A 16,101-nucleotide genomic window follows, 5' to 3' on the forward strand; every position below is an offset into this window, starting at 1 on the left:
GTAGCATGCTGCTAAAAATCAGCCACCTATTCAGAAAGGCATCATCATCATCATCACAAGGATACATTTACCCACTGGGCACACACTGGTTGAATCAACGTTGCTTGCTTTCCAAACTGTACATTTTTCCCACGATTGTATTTTGAAATTTGCAAAAGGCAAACCGACAGCCGCATAGAATATAATCCATAGATGGCAGTTCCCATTTAAATCGGGACTGGCAGCCAATGATAGTGTACCCAGGAGTTTAACACTCAAATTGCCAGGGTAAGAGATTCCAAATCCCTTTTATGCATTATATGTCTATGGCCACAATGCAACAAGCTGTATATTTGGCGTGCATGCTGGTCAAATTGCGGCCTCCCGACTGTAGGCAACCGGTAACTGCCAAAATAAAGGAAACACTTGAGTAAGTGAGGGATACAAAGTGAATGTTATGGTGTGTGGGGTGCATTTTCCTGGCATGGTTTATGTCCACTTGTAGAATCTATGCCAAGGCGCATTGAAGCTGTTCTGGCAGCTTGTAGTGACCCAATACACTAAGACACTTTATGCCGGTGTTTCCTTTATTTTGCAGTACACTGTATGCACTGTTGATACAATTTAATCCACAGTTATTTTTTTGAAACTATTGATCATCTGTGGCTAAATTATGCTCTCTGGGGTATTTTGAACATTGAGAGCAGGCTCCTGTGGTTGGATAAAAAAAACGTAATTGTGTTTTTTTGGCTCTTGGGCTCAGCCCCTGACTCATGCAATTGACCAGTCACATTTATTTATTATGCAGTTTTTTATTAATCGGTTACCCAATCAAGGCAGGGCCCCCCAGTTACCCACGTGGGCCTCATACCTCCTCTCCTCCCCCCATCTGATGATTAGTAGAGCAGCAGCAGCAGGTTGTCTACACTCATTGAGAGTGGGCTCCTGAATCCTCCTGTGGTTGCAGTAAAACAATTATAATATATACTGTATATATGCTTCTTGGGCCCCCCACTGGCCTGGGCCCAGGGGCTTCAGCCCCGGTAAACCCCTGCATTAAACCGGACCTGTCCATGTCATTTCAACAAAATGAAATTGAACCAAAGTGGAATAGACCTTGAATTGACATCTGTGCCAAGTGGGTAGTCTCTGGAAAGACGTGTGTAATTCCCTCTTGTCATCATAATGCAACAGCCTTCGCTCAGCTTAGTTTTCTGATCGAATCTGCCCCATGGGGGGTTCAAAGTAAATGCAAGCTTCACGCAGAATACATTTCTTAAAGAAAACAGTCAAGAGGATGTGTGTTCGAACCGTATGCTTTTAGCAGCCTTTATTTGTTCAGGATATTTAAAAAAATAATAATATTGCCCTCAGGTATTGATTTGGAAGGATATAATGAATGTTCCTCCAATCAAAAGATGACAGGTCTTTGGCACAAAGCTGTGTGAGTAGCTGAATTCATTAATGCGTTGTGGAACACAAAAGACTAAACAAGAAAAGAAAATGTTGTAAATTAAATGTGTATTTAATTTACATCATCAAGGTTGCAGTTCAACAGCCCACTATGAAATACAAGTTACTATATCAACACTCTCTCTTACTTTCATTTTGTAGGTTACCCCAGGTAAGTCAGTGCAAAAGTGTCTTGACTTGAACCCACTCAACGTAGCCTGCATGTAAATTAAAGCATTGCACTGTAGTAAGCACTTATATTTCAGGTCACTGCTACTGAGACCAACCTTGACTTTGTCTACGTCCCAAATGGAACCCTATTCCCTTTACAGTGCACTTCTTTTGATCAGAGCCCCCTATTCCCCATTGGGCTCTGGTCAAATGTAGCGCACATTAAAAGGAACAGGGTGCCATTTGGGACGCATCCTCTGTCTGATGCTGGAACTCAACTGACTGCCTTGTGTCCCAGTGTCCCCAGGTAGAGGGACTGCTTGTGAGGTCAAAAGAATTGTGGCGCTGCCTGACTCCTTGGCAACAGCACTAGAACTGCGTCCTAAAATGGCACATTATTCCCCACACAGTGCACTCCTTTTGACCAGAGCCTTATGGGCCCTGGTCAAAAGTAGTACACTATATAGGGAATATTGTGCCATTAAGGATGCAGCCTAGGACTGGAAGCCATCCCACATCCCACTGAGCAACTGAAGTCATCCTGTATCAGAGCCTCCTAGGATGATGAGAGGAGACACACATCCTTATGATGCAATAACGATCTTTGTTCAAATACATTGCATTTGATCTTTGATTACATTTCAATCATACATAGGCTGTTCAATATACGTAGGCTAAATGAAATAGAAACCTATCTGACAATGTATCTATTTGGTCTCATAAACGTCTTATTAAACAAGTTTCAAGTTTTAATGTCACGTGCACAATTACAGTGCAATGCCTTTCTTGCAACATGGGTCAGTGACTGGAAGAGGCAGGAGAAGCATCGCTGTCACATCGTTTTAATGTCTGGTTTCTATCACCTCCGGTTGCATTGCAGCTGTCAATGTTTCACTGCATGGACTGTAGAGAGAAGCATCACAATTTACATATCTCATGTGAATATGACTTACATTTTTTTTTTTTACAGCAGGACATTATTTTGTCTACTCTTATTTTTTAGCAATAATATTAACATGTTTACAAATGTTTCCCCTTCTATACAACTGTAACCATGGTTACATAATGTGGGTAGATAATGCCTAAAGTCTGCCTATAGGAAAAAATACACATTACATTGACAACCATTATTACAGCCTAATCCTTAGAGTTTTTATATGCAATTTGTTTAATGCAAAATCTCTGGTATGTCTTTGAGTGCACAGCAGTACATGACTCCTGACTCGAGCAAGTATCTTCCTCTTGCCTTTAGACGTCCAACCGGCTGCAATATGAGGCGAAATTGTACACTAGACTCTATTTGTTTGGAACCGAATGTTTGTGAAGCCCTGCTCGTTTCCTGCATTATAAGCCTCCCCTCTAACATGAACAATTCCACAGCGCCATCCACCTGGGCTACACCTGAGACCATTGTGATATATCAACGCCTGAGACACCCTGTCGAAGTCACTCGATGCCCACTGCGCATGCTCCACTTATTACTGTTCTCTTAGCAGCAGGATAGCAGGTGCTGGCAGCACGATCGCGGATTTTTCCCCGTAAATAAGAGTCCCCGTGTAAATACATGCTAAACTTTGAGAATATCGATTTTTTTTGCAATCTAGTGCGGTACAACTGTTTTTCACAGCATTGCAACCAATGTATTGATTTTCTTGTATTATTTATGCGTTTATTTGGAAAGTTTAAACAAATACTGGAATGTTGAAAGCTATTGTGTAGGCTACATTTAAAGAAATACACGTTTAATAAAATACAAATATATGTTATTGGAATTATTCAATAGAGTCTGCAAAACTTAAATTGGTCTCTTGTGCTAGGCAACAGGTACTTTTTGGGTTGTAAAGAGAAAACACTTTACTACCTGTCTCATATAAACTGTGGTGGGAAATACTCAGTCGCATCTCTACTAACCAAATATAATTAGCTTTGGCGGTTGACTTTGTCGCACAGCCTTCTGCTGGCTTTTCACTCTACCCCCCCATAGCTCCCAATGCAGTACACTGTTATAGACTCTACATGGGATACATATTGGCTTGTAAAGATTACTTTCCTACCTGGCTCAGATAAGGTGTGGTGTGAAATACTCAGTAAATACTCAACCAGCAGCAGACCATGTGACACAGTCCCCTTCAAAAAGGACACATATTTGGTTATTAGAGACCCTACTGAGTATTTTCCACCCCACATTAGCTGAGACAGGTATAACAGTTATCTCTACAGCACAATATTCTGTATGTGTACGTCGGTCTTAAAAAAGTTTTTTAAACAATATTTTTTATTTGATTTCATAAATGACCTATTGCCTTTTCTTGTTGGCACAGTAAAGGTGGCCATTGATTCAAATGTAATATATTTTGAATTGTAATGTTTTGAAATGCGGGCTTTTATTTGAAAGGTTTCCTCGTTACCATACGAACATGACGTCATCATTTGTGCCGCTGGCAAAATACTGGTATAATACTGTCATGGCGGGGAAGAGCTGTAGCAGGGGGTAAATCAGGAAGAGAAAGCGCTGTAAGTGGGTTAACACTGAAATTTGAACAAGTCTAGCAGCTTTTAGGGAAGGACCGAGTGGATGACTGCTGTCCCTTGTCGAGCACCACTGGCGCTGTTGCGGTACTTGAGCCACGTTTAGGAGTTCTTGCTCATGACAGCACTACCTGTCAAGCCTGCTGTGACAATAGCAAGTTCTACTGCTGTAGCCTGGCTGGACTAGTGAAGAAATGAAAGTCGGAGGTGCCTCTTATATTTTGACAGAGGGGAGGAAGGGCAAGGTCTCTGCGACTTGCCTTTAGAACCAAATCTTATTAAGCCGGTCCATTTTAGTGAACGGTTTTTGATGCATTATTTCATTCGCCTCCTTATCAAGTTTCCGACCGGGGGAGAGGAGTTCTACATGGAAACGCAGTGACAACTCCAATGTCGCGGTGTCACCGGCTAGAAATCCAACTCTCGTGCGCTTGTGCCTTTCGCGGACTACAAAACATACTTTGTTGACTCGAAGGCTTATTTTGGGAACTGTTTTGAATGGGGAGGTAAATTTTTTTTTTGTTTACCTCCAAACTGTCGACATAGCTGGAAAGAGGATACCATTGTTTTTTTCTTTCACCGACCTTACTGTATTCCATTACAGCCTTTGGGGGTGAACAGGTGCCTTACCTGTTAACGCCACCTGTCCTCCTGTAGCAATGGCTAGCGAGGAGACGCCTGGTGCTGGGCGACCAGCCGGGCAAGGTGATGGAGTTGCGGCGGTGTCGCTCAACCCTGGGATCCCAATCCGAGGAATCAAAATGAAATTCGCTGTCCTAGCCGGCCTGGTGGAAGTTGGGGAAGTTTCCAACCGGGACATTGTGGAGACCGTCTTCAACCTGGTAAGCTGATTATCGGAAGCCACACTCTAATCTAAATAGTTCCTGGAAACCGTCCATCGAGGATCATGTTACATGTTGCTCTGTCTACCAAACCTGCCTTTTCTATTTTTCTGGTACACCTTAGGCTACCTCCTGGCCACAATATTTGTTTATAACGAAGGCTATATTGTTACTAGGATACTTCATTATCTAGCCTACTATATGGTCCAATAGCTGAGTACATACTATTTACTTTCCATTATAAGGTAACTAGAGTAGTAGGCTATGCGGAACTAGGCTATAGCCTATTAGTTAGAAATGTGTGGGCTAATGGTGCATACGAGTTTTCTTTGTAGAATTTGTATGGTGATGGAAATGCTATATTGCTTTTACAAATCATTACTTGGAAAAGCTTTGTAACCAACGAGCGAGGCATGATCACTTTTCATATTATTCATACAGGATGCAATGGGCATGGTCTTATCCTGTTCATAGTTTAGAAAAATTATGTTTATAGCCCTACAGTGGAGGTGTGTAATACCCATAAAACCTAGCGATCCAGGGAAATGGTTCCAATTGTTTTTTCCACCATTCATTTTTCCCATAGGGGATTTTATTAACATTTAAAATAAGGTCTGTGTTTGGTGTAGGCTTACCCTGGCGTGGCGTTTTGATAACCACGTAAATCTCTCTCGGACAACTTGTATCAATATATTCGGCTCTATTTACTCTCAGAATCATATACATCATGCAAAACTACAAATCCCTGCAAGCTCCTGCACGTCATCTCAAGTGGACACCTTTGCTAACAGGTATTGTGTCAATTTAAAACGTGCACAAGACAGTTCACAGAATTGTCAATTTTAAAGAAATATAGCCAATTTATTCAGTACTACATTTAGCTAACATTAGATAGTTAATCCAGAGATTCTTACCTTTGCCTCGATTCGTCAGTCGCTTCCAGATCATCATGGTATTTGTAGTTCTTTATGATAGCCACATTAGCAGCTAATTAGCATTTCAGTTTTGGGTGGTAAATACAGGTGAATATATGAATAAGTCACCTTGTCCTAGAGAGATTTACACGGTTATCAAAACGTCACGCCAGGGTAAGCCTTCATGAAACAGCCCTCATTTGAAGTGTTTCTAAAATCCCCTATGGGAAAAATGAATGGTGGAAAAACGATTGGAACCGTTTCCCTGTTTGACCGCTAGATTTGATAGGTATTATGACTCCTACTGTGGCACTCTATAGGTACTAAAGTGACATCTTAGTGACACTTTAGTAACAGTTCTACAGTGGGAGTGTAATAGACACAAGTGCATACTTGTTGGACTATAATTATATGGGAACAGGGCCTACATGATATCTCTCTATCATGATTTCAGTTTGTTTAAAAGAGGTGTGTCATATTTCATGATAGTCTGCTCAAATTGCACAATATTATTCTAAGGTATCTCTGCAAGGTCTCTCTTTATCTCTCTTTCTCTCTCTCTCTCTCTCTCTCTCTCTCTCTCTCTCTCTCTCTCTCTCTCTCTCTCTCTCTCTCTCTCTCTCTCTCTCTCATTGGTTGGCTGCAGACATTGAGGCTCAGGTCTAGGAATGAATGAAACTAATAGAGGATAGGCTAGTGAGTCGCTGAAGCAGAGCATGGAGGGTTAAGTGGAAAAAGAACAGGAAAGGCTGGCAGTTAATGAGAACGGGAGGAAGAACTGGCAAAACTGCTCTGTCACTGTGGCAACACAATGGAGACACACACACACAGGCTGAGGCTCATCCCCAGTCATCACAGTAGGCTCCATCACCTACTGGGAGGGATGTGGCCGGTGGGGCACGGCGGCACTGTAACCTCCCTCCCCACGTGAACACTAACTCCCTCATGGAGTCAGCCAGTCAGCCCTCACCCTCAGGTAGCCGTGAGGAAAGTGGATAAGTGTCTGGCTGCTGGAACAATGCCTTAGCATTTACAATGCTGTTTCAAATGTCATGCCAAATATAGAAACCCAAGCATGATTTCTTTTTGGGGGGGGGCGGGGTGTCAAACATTTTTTCTGTCGTTCATGTCTTTCAGTTGAACAATATCACAGTGGTACTAGTTTTATGCACCGTCGTGTTTCCGAGCTCTGTTTTCAGCTTTGTGCTGCTGGCCTGCACGGTGTGCGATAAACTCAGAAATATAATCCCTCCAGCGACGTGTCTATTATAAAGTGCATATTCATGATAGTTTCTTTATCCAGAGAGGAGAAGACATAATTGCAGTACACAGAAATGAGCAGTAGAGACAACCTGCCAGGTAACCGATGTGCCAGAGTGAGGGGATCTCTCAGGCTGTGGCGCATCCCAAATGGCACCCTATTCCCTACATTCTGCACTACTTTTGACTAGAGCCATATGGGACCTAGGTCAAAATTAGTGCACTATATAGGGAATAGGGTGCCATTTGGGAAACAACGTGAGTCCCTGGGCCTACTGATGCATTTGTACCCGACCTGTCTCCCCTCCATTCCCTCTTGTTTGTTTAGCATGGCCAATGTCTCAAAAACCTCAAATGACATGGCACTTTGCATTTCATGCTCTGTGCTCTTCTTTCTGATCTCCTTCTGCTCGCTCTCTCGCTCTCTCGCTCTCTTTCTCTCTCTCACACACACACACACACACACACACACACACACACACACACACACACACACACACACACACACACACACACACACACACACACACACACACACAGCTGGATTTATCATAGTGGCTGGGACCTCCTCTCTCCAGAAGTGGCTAATTTGCAGTCGCTCTGCGGATGACTCATACACCCATTGTTAGGTCAAAGGCACAATACATTTTTCCTCAAACAAATCTCTCTCAAATGAAAAGGATATCCAGCCAGACTTAGGACAGTGCAAGGGGTCATGGGTAGCGTAGCATTCTGAATTAGGGCTGTCCCCGACTAAAAAAAATCTTGGTCTACCAAGAGTCGTCTGTTCTTTCAACGAATTGATTGGTCAACATTTTTAAACATGTAAACGTTTTAATCAAATAAACTATATGCACTGAGCTTATCTGGTGCTTTCAGCGCACTGTTTGATGAAATAATTAAGACGCACAAATGACTAGAGGGAGCCGACCTAATTGATTTGTATGTGCTCAGACTTGCTGTGCTGTGTTAAAAAAGGACAGCGAGTGACTGTGTGACTAGCATCCATTGTCTCTCTCCTCCATGTTGCAGTGATCACTACTGAACTTCAACAGTGTTTATCCCGCTGTCCATGTTGCTGAAGCTGCAACATAATTACAGCCATTTCTGACTGAAAAGTTCTATTACCAAAATCCCTCATTTGTTTAGGAAAAACATTCCCTCAACTATTGATGCACCGATATTACATTTTTGGCCGATACTGATTTTTAGCGGCCTTTTTAAACATTCTAGTACAGTTAAATAGTTAACACACACATGGGCGCAGCGGTCTAAGGCACTGCATCTCAGTGCAAGAGGCGTGTCTGGTTCGAGAGGCGTCTCTACAGTCTCTGGTTCGAATCCAGGCTGTATCACATCCGGACGTGATTGGGAGTCCCATAGGGCAGCGCACAGTTGGCCCAGCGCTGTCCGGGTTTAGCCGGAGTAGGCCGCCATTGTAAATAAGAATTTGTTCTAAACTGACTTGCCTAGTTAAATAAAGGTTACACACACAAGTTATTTTGTTGGCATTTACGTATGTCCCCATTACCAGTAAAACATAATCAAAACCTATTTCTTTCACTTACTTGCTGTGCTGTTTCATTGTTCATTTGTTCAGTCATTTCATTCTCAACCAGGATTTCTATGGAACGCCGTTTGGGTCTTTGCGTGTCAAAAAATATACTATTTAACACTATTTGACGTGTCAAATAACACTATTTGACGTGTCAAATAACACTATTTGACGTGTCAAATAACACTATTTGACGTGACAAATAAGCTTGTTGACCAATCAGGACCTGAATATGACTGCACATCACATAATAATTTAACGCGTTCATACATTTTTTACATGTTGATTACACTCACTTGTATTTCATATGTCACAACGATTCATCGATACGTATGCTATGATGCTGGTAAAGTTGTCTCGCACACCTACAGTGCTGGTCATGAAAAAGCTAGCTAGCTCATGGATGCAAACAATGTTCTTCCCCAAAATCATAGCAAAACGACATCTGTTTCAGTAGCTAGCTAGCTAACTATATAGCTAGGTGTCATCATCTAAAATAACCCTAATTTATATGACCGTTCTTATTTGATTAATGGTGGTCGGAAGCTAGCCACAATAAGAAATAGCCATAGTGGACTTTGCGGTTAGCCTTCAAACTAAAATATGGCATAATTCTACTATTTGCATCACTGTCAATGACATACTTTTATTTTGAAGGCAAACCGCAAATTCCACTATTGTGCCTAATCCTTATTGTGGCTAGCTTCACAACCCGTTCCGGTCGAGCCTTTCTAGCCAGATGAAGCTAGCTGGCTGCTTATAATGTTAGCTTTGGGCAACAGGGTTAAGTAGCTGGCTAGCTATTTATTTTCATGAACTGAAGTTCAATTTCAATAGGCGAACAAGTGGCAACCTAGCTAATACTTACTCACAAGGATTCCTAAATCATTGCTAAGAATTATCAAAATACCTGCAGTTTTTACTGGTCATTGTTTTCAGGCTGGTTGTATTGGTGCTAGCTAGGTACCAAGCTAAAGCTAGCTACCCCAGAATTTGCGGTCAAACAAATGATGCTTTATTACCAACGCGGTATTGTAAACACATCGTACGTGGCCGGTGTTTGCTTGTTTGCAGACTTTTTTGTACAGCTTTGACAGTGCTACTGCATCTATTTTGACATGCAAAGACCCAAACGGTGTTCCATAGTATGTATGTCATGAAGCTAATAGCAGTGACACTTACTGTGTAACTGCGGTGGGGCAACATCGGAAAAATAGCGCACTTGGTAGTGTTGCAGAGAACGGTTGATTGTCAAGGGCAATGAATTCCATTATCTTGGCTTTAATGGATTTCGATTTTTTTTTACTCTTTCAAATGACTGCTTGACTTGTTGACTGCTCGATCCACACAACAGACATTGTGGGCTAGGTTAGGAATGCTATGTTGCACGTACGTATATGGCACGATTTGACAGTACGTCATGTACCTTCGTTATATAGGTATGCACGTCAGCTTTGACATCGGTTTTGCACATCGGCATTAAACTAGACAACCGATTCCGATATGTTCACCGATATATCGTGCACAACTACCCTCAACCCTTGCTCTCTTTACGTGACACATGTATGCATCGCATGCACGTGACCAATAGGGCCTGACCTATAGAATATTATAACAAACTCCGAACACGTGACAATAAAATGGATACAGAGGACGTGACAAATAAACTCGAAACAGGGGAATGTACTTACTGGTTGCTCAGAAGGTAAAGGGTGAAGTCAGATGTGTGGTATAAATTTGACTAGTTGTGGAAAATACTGGAGATCAAGACAGAAGGTAAGGAGCAAGCACTGCATCCATGTTATGTGTGGCAAACGGGTGCTGTTAGATTCCAATATCATTTTTTGGACTGTTTGCAACAATGTAAACAACACTAAATAAATGATCAGGTTACCAGAGTGTTGTAATAATATTTATTTTTGTAAAGCCTTTATTACAGCAAAGACTAAAAACAGTTGCATTCATTTGTGAATGCAATTTCTGAAATGGAACGGTTTATTTGTTGTTTGCTAATTATTCAAGGATCAGTTTATTTGATTTTAAAATGAAAATACTTGATTGCATTTAAAGTCATGAATGATGTGACGACGTGTGATAAAATGAGTGATTGATTGATGCTGTAGCCTATAGAAGTATTGAAATATAGGCCTAAGTAAGTTACGGTATTAAGACTAAACAGGAGGTGCTCTTTGGCCTACAACTCAGTGGTGGTTATACAAGGCTGCTATACTAAGCCTACTAATGATAATGACATTACTTATTATTATTATTATTACTATGATGATCATAACAATAATAATAGCAATAAGGAGATCAAGACAAAGGAGGATTGCTATTATTATAACTTTGCTATTATGCACATAGCAATATGGTCTAGGAAGTTACGGCAATTCAACAGTGTTTTAGAACTGCGGACAGCCATCACTATCCAATGCGGGAGAAAGCACATTTGTTATAAAATAATTTGTATTAGTATTGCACCGTTGTTCTTATGTTATAACCATATACAATTTCAGTAGCACATGTCTTAGTGATGGACTGCCATCCCCACGGCCTCCACAATGGACCAGTCCACTCAGACAGGCGTCTGTCAGACAGGCTTGTACACCATGAAATTATTCTTGTTTTTTGCTACTGTTCAACTAAAGAAATCTCGATCGACCAACAGCCTATCGACCAAACAATCAACCAGTTGATACCTTCCATTTGGCGACAGATTTTATATTCTAAAATCTGCATAAAGAAAATATGCGCATTTTCCCACCAGTGGTGTTAACCAAACTGACTTGTTGCGGATAAAATGCAGTGCGTGATGATGTAGTGCGCAAAACATGTTATTTTTTTGTACCAAATAAAAATCTAAAGTTCATTGTGTTTCCATTGCATTTTCATCTCTACCGATCGTTTTGTCACAAACACTATATAATGCAACAGTATGTGCCCACTCTGGTCTCTGCATGTGTGCTCTAGCCAACAGCTGGCAGATACAGTGCTGCTGGGCTAGTGTACATGATGATCTTATTATGGATGAAAGCGAGAATATTTTATTTTAAAAGTCAAGTGTTTTTTTTGCTTCAATGGAGTGATCAGGGACATGCAACTATAGTTTTCCTTCACGAAAAATACATCAGTGCAACACATTCAGCAGAAATGGCTTCATTTCTATCAGATGACAACAGAAGTGCAACACTGTTTGGCTAGCAGCCACAAAAGTGAATGATCTAACAATGAAAAATCTTATTTTTTTGTGCAAATACGATGTATGGCCATCATAGTTCTAATTAGAGGTCGACCGATTTATGATTTTTTTCAACGCCGATACCGAATATTGGAGGACCAAAAAAAGCCGATATCGATTAATCGGCCAATTTAAAAATAAATAAATAAATAAAAACATTTATTTGTAAAAATGATATTTACAACAATAGTGAATGAACACTTATTTTAACTTAATATAATACATCAATAAAATCAATTTGGCCTCAAATAAATAATGAAACATGTTCAATTTGGTTTAAATAATGCAAAAACAAAATGTTGGAGAAGAAAGTAAAAGTGCAATATGTGCCATGTAAGAAAGCTAACGTTTAAGTTCCTTGCTCAGAACATGAGAACATATGAAAGCTGGTGGTTCCTTTTAACATGAGTCTTCAATATTCCCAGGTAAGAAGTTTTAGGTTGTAGTTATTATAGGAATTATAGGACTATTTCTCTCTATACCATTTGTATTTCATTGACCTTTGACTATTGGATGTTCTTATAGGCACTTTAGTATTGCCAGTGTAACAGTATAGTTCCGTCCCTCTCCTCGCTGCTACCTGGGCTCAAACCAGGAACACATCGACAACAGCCACCCTCGAAGCAGCGTTACCCATGCAGAGCAAGGGGAACAACCACTCCAAGTCTCAGAGCGAGTGACGTTTGAAACGCTATTAGCGCGCACCCCGCTAACTAGCTAGCCATTTCACATCGGTTACACCAGCCTAATCTCGGGAGTTGATAGGCTTGAAGTCATAAACAGCGCAATGCTTGAAGCACAACGAAGAGCTGCTGGCAAAACGCACAAAAGTGCTGTTTGAATGAATGCTTACGAGCCTGCTGCTGCCTACCACCACTCAGTCAGACTGCTCTATCAAATCATAGACTTAGTTATAACATAATAACACACAGAAATACGAGCCTTAGGTCATTAATATCGTCGAATCCGGAAACTATCATCTCGAAAACAAGACATTTATTCTTTCAGTGAAATACGGAACCGTTCCGTATTTTATCTAACGGGTGGCATCCATAAGTCTAAATATTCCTGTTACATTGCACAACCTTCAATGTTATGTCATAATTACGTAAAATTCTGGCAAATTAGGCAGCCCAAACTGTTGCATATACCCTGACTCTGCGTGCAATGAACGCAAGAGAAGTGACACAATTTCACCTGGTTAATATTGCCTGCTAACCTGGATTTCTTTTAGCTAAATATGCAGGTTTAAAAATATATACTTCTGTGTATTGATTTTAAGAAAGGCATTGATGTTTATGATTAGGTACACATTGGCGCAACGATACGCACCGCATCGATTATATGCCATGCAGGACACGCTAGATAACTACACATGATTGATGATATTACTAGTTTAACTAGTGATTATGATTGATTGATTGATTGTTTTTTTTTTTCAATTTAAAGTTTTATTAAGTTTTCAAACAACCAACCAAACACATTCCACATTCACAGATGTGACAGACTTAAAAAAATAAAAAAAATAATAATAATAATAAAATAAAAATAAAATGTTATATATATATATATATACATATATACATACCTACATATACATACATACACACATACACACAAATAATAATTATAACAAAATTTAAAATGTAGAACTTGCAGCAGCACTATCAAGGTTCTTATTTGCTATTTCCAGCCTTAGCTGAGATGACGAGCCAATGATTCGTTTTTAGATTTTACAGCACCTTACACAACACGCATCTGCTCACCTCCCCGATCCCCCCATTCACTCTGTCCAATTTGAGATATAGTGGAGTAGTGGAGACCAGAGTCTATCAAACTTGGGCTGTCTCTTGTGGAGGTCATAAGTGAGCTTTTCAAGAGGGAGAAAGTCAACAATCTGGTCAATCCACATTTTAAATGTAGGAGAAGTATTAGAGGCCCACAATAGAAGAATACATTTCTTAGCAAAGTATGTAATGGTCATGAGCAAATTTTCTCTGTCAGGATCAAGAACAAAGTCCTGCTGGGCATTAAGAAGATAGAGACACGGGGTCATATCAAACTGTACATCTAGTATTTTCTGTGCAGCAGTATGTATAGATTGCCAAAATCTGGCAATCTCTCTACAGCTCCAAAATACATGCATATAGGTTCCACTTTCAGAGGTACATCTTTTACAGTTAGGAGAAATGTCTGTTTTCATTTTATGGAGTCTCAAGGGAGTGTAATAAAATTTGTACAAAAATTTGTAATTCGATTCTTTCATTTTTACATTAGTAGAGGAGCAGTATACCCTGTCGCAAACCTCCGCCCATAACTCATCACTGATAGTCAGACCAAGGTCCTTTTCCCAGATTATTTTCAAAGGAGTAAAGGAGGAGCCTCCTTTCTCAGAAAGGAGTCTATAGATATAGGATATTTTGCCTTTAATGGATTGTGCTGTGACAAGAAGGGTTTCAACTTCGTTCAACTGAGTTCTAAACCTCCTCTTGGAAGTAAATGAGGAGATGACATGTCTAATTTGAAGATATTTAAAAAAATGGGATCTTGGCACATTGAATTCACTGCAGAGCTCTTGAAAGGATTTCAGTGTAGTGGTCTTCTGATGAAATAGGTCTGAAGAGGTCCTGATTCCTAGAGTATGCCAAAGATTAAAGTTGGCATCCCTCAGGGCTTTTGGCAAGTCTGGGTTGCCTACTATAGGCGAGTGAGAGCATATTTGGGAGGAGATGCCCAGGTATTTCTTACAGTCCCTCCACGCTAGTAGGGTGCTGTAAATCACAAATGTTTTGGCTATGTTGCCCACTTCACTAAAGTTATTAATGAATATAGTTGAGCTTAGTGGCAATGAACCACAGGATTGGGCTTCTATCTGGATCCACGTTGACTCTTGTCTGTTTGTGATCCATGTTAGCATGTTGCGGATTTGGGCAGACCAGTAGTACAATTGAAGGGAGGGAAGGGCAAGACCGCCCTTAGATTCAGGTTTCGATAGAGTGGAGAGCTTGATCCTAGGTTTTTTATTGCCCCATATAAATTTGGTGATGCTTTGGTTAATTGTTTTGAAAAAGGAAGCTGGGAGATAGCATGGGAGCATCTGAAATAAATAGTTCAGTCTAGGGAGGATGTTCATACGGATTACATTAATTCTTCCTACTAAGCTAATTGGGAGGGAGATCCAGGTTTGGAGGTTGTTTTTGATTCGATCCAGGAGTGGAAGATAATTCTCCTTGAAAAGCCTATTCAGATCTGGTGTTATGAATATCCCAAGGTATTGAAACCCCTGTGTCTTCCATTGGAATGGGCATAGTGTCGTCATAGAACTGGTGAGTGTAATATTGAGAGGGCAGACAGTGGATTTGTTAAAATTTATCTTATAACCTGAAAACGTGCCATACTGAGCAATTGTGTCTAAAATGGGAGGAAGGGATTTCTCAGGGTTGGATATGTAGAGCAAGACATCATCCGCGTAAAGCGAAATCTTGTGCTGCAGGCCGCCTGCAGGAACACCTGTAATACTTGAATTGCTCCTTATCAACTCTGCCAGAGGCTCCGCCCCCAACAAGTAGAGCAGGGGGGATAGCGAGCACCCTTGTCTTGTGCCCCGTCCCAAAGGGAATCTGTCAGAGTTCAGTCCGTTAGTAGTCACCATGGCATTTGGATGAGAGTATAGTGATTTGATCCATTTAATAAAGTTCGGGCCCATATTGAACTTTTCTAAGACTGAGAACAAAAAGCTCCACTCCATCCTGTCGAACGCCTTCTCAGCATCCAGTGAAGCCAGCAGGACAGGGGTCTGTGCGTTTACTTGATCAATAATATCAAAAAGACGGCGAATGTTATCAGAAGAGTATCTGTCTCTAATAAATCCAGTTTGGTCCGCTTTTATTATTTTGGGAAGAAGAGTGTTTAGTCTTTTGGCCAGCAATTTGGTAATTATTTTGTAGTCGAAATCCAACAAGCTTATGGGCCGGAAGGAGGAGCAGGATAGGGGGTCCTTGTCTTTTTTGAGCAACACTGTAATGCGAGCTGTGCGCATTGAGTCTGGGAGAACTCCGTTTTTGCAAAAATCCTCCAGCATTGGCATGAAAATAGGGCTAAGCTGGGGCCAAAATGCTTTGTAGAACTCTCTGGGGAATCCATCTGGGCCTGGGGACTTGT

General features: G+C 40.9%; 1 protein-coding gene and 1 long non-coding RNA gene across 7 annotated transcripts in view; one reads left to right on the top strand and one right to left on the bottom strand.

The window, feature by feature from the left end:
- Positions 1-1,279: 1,279 nt before the first annotated feature.
- Positions 1,280-4,994, bottom strand: LOC139567060 (uncharacterized). Its single transcript, XR_011673218.1, has 2 exons — positions 4,762-4,994; positions 1,280-2,505 (listed from the first exon to the last, which is right to left on the bottom strand). It is a non-coding gene; the product is annotated as an uncharacterized lncRNA (long non-coding RNA).
- Positions 4,791-16,101, top strand: part of LOC139567059 (lipopolysaccharide-responsive and beige-like anchor protein) — a 351,617-nt gene continuing 340,306 nt past the window's right edge. For all 6 annotated transcript variants that reach the window (XM_071388496.1, XM_071388499.1, XM_071388500.1 and 3 more), the window contains exon 1: positions 4,791-4,973. In XM_071388496.1, the coding sequence (XP_071244597.1) occupies positions 4,791-4,973 (183 nt within the window). The remainder of the gene's footprint in view (positions 4,974-16,101) is intronic.

Source organism: Salvelinus alpinus, unplaced genomic scaffold, assembly GCF_045679555.1.
Source record: "Salvelinus alpinus unplaced genomic scaffold, SLU_Salpinus.1 scaffold_41, whole genome shotgun sequence".
Classification (NCBI taxonomy): Eukaryota; Metazoa; Chordata; class Actinopteri; order Salmoniformes; family Salmonidae; genus Salvelinus; species Salvelinus alpinus.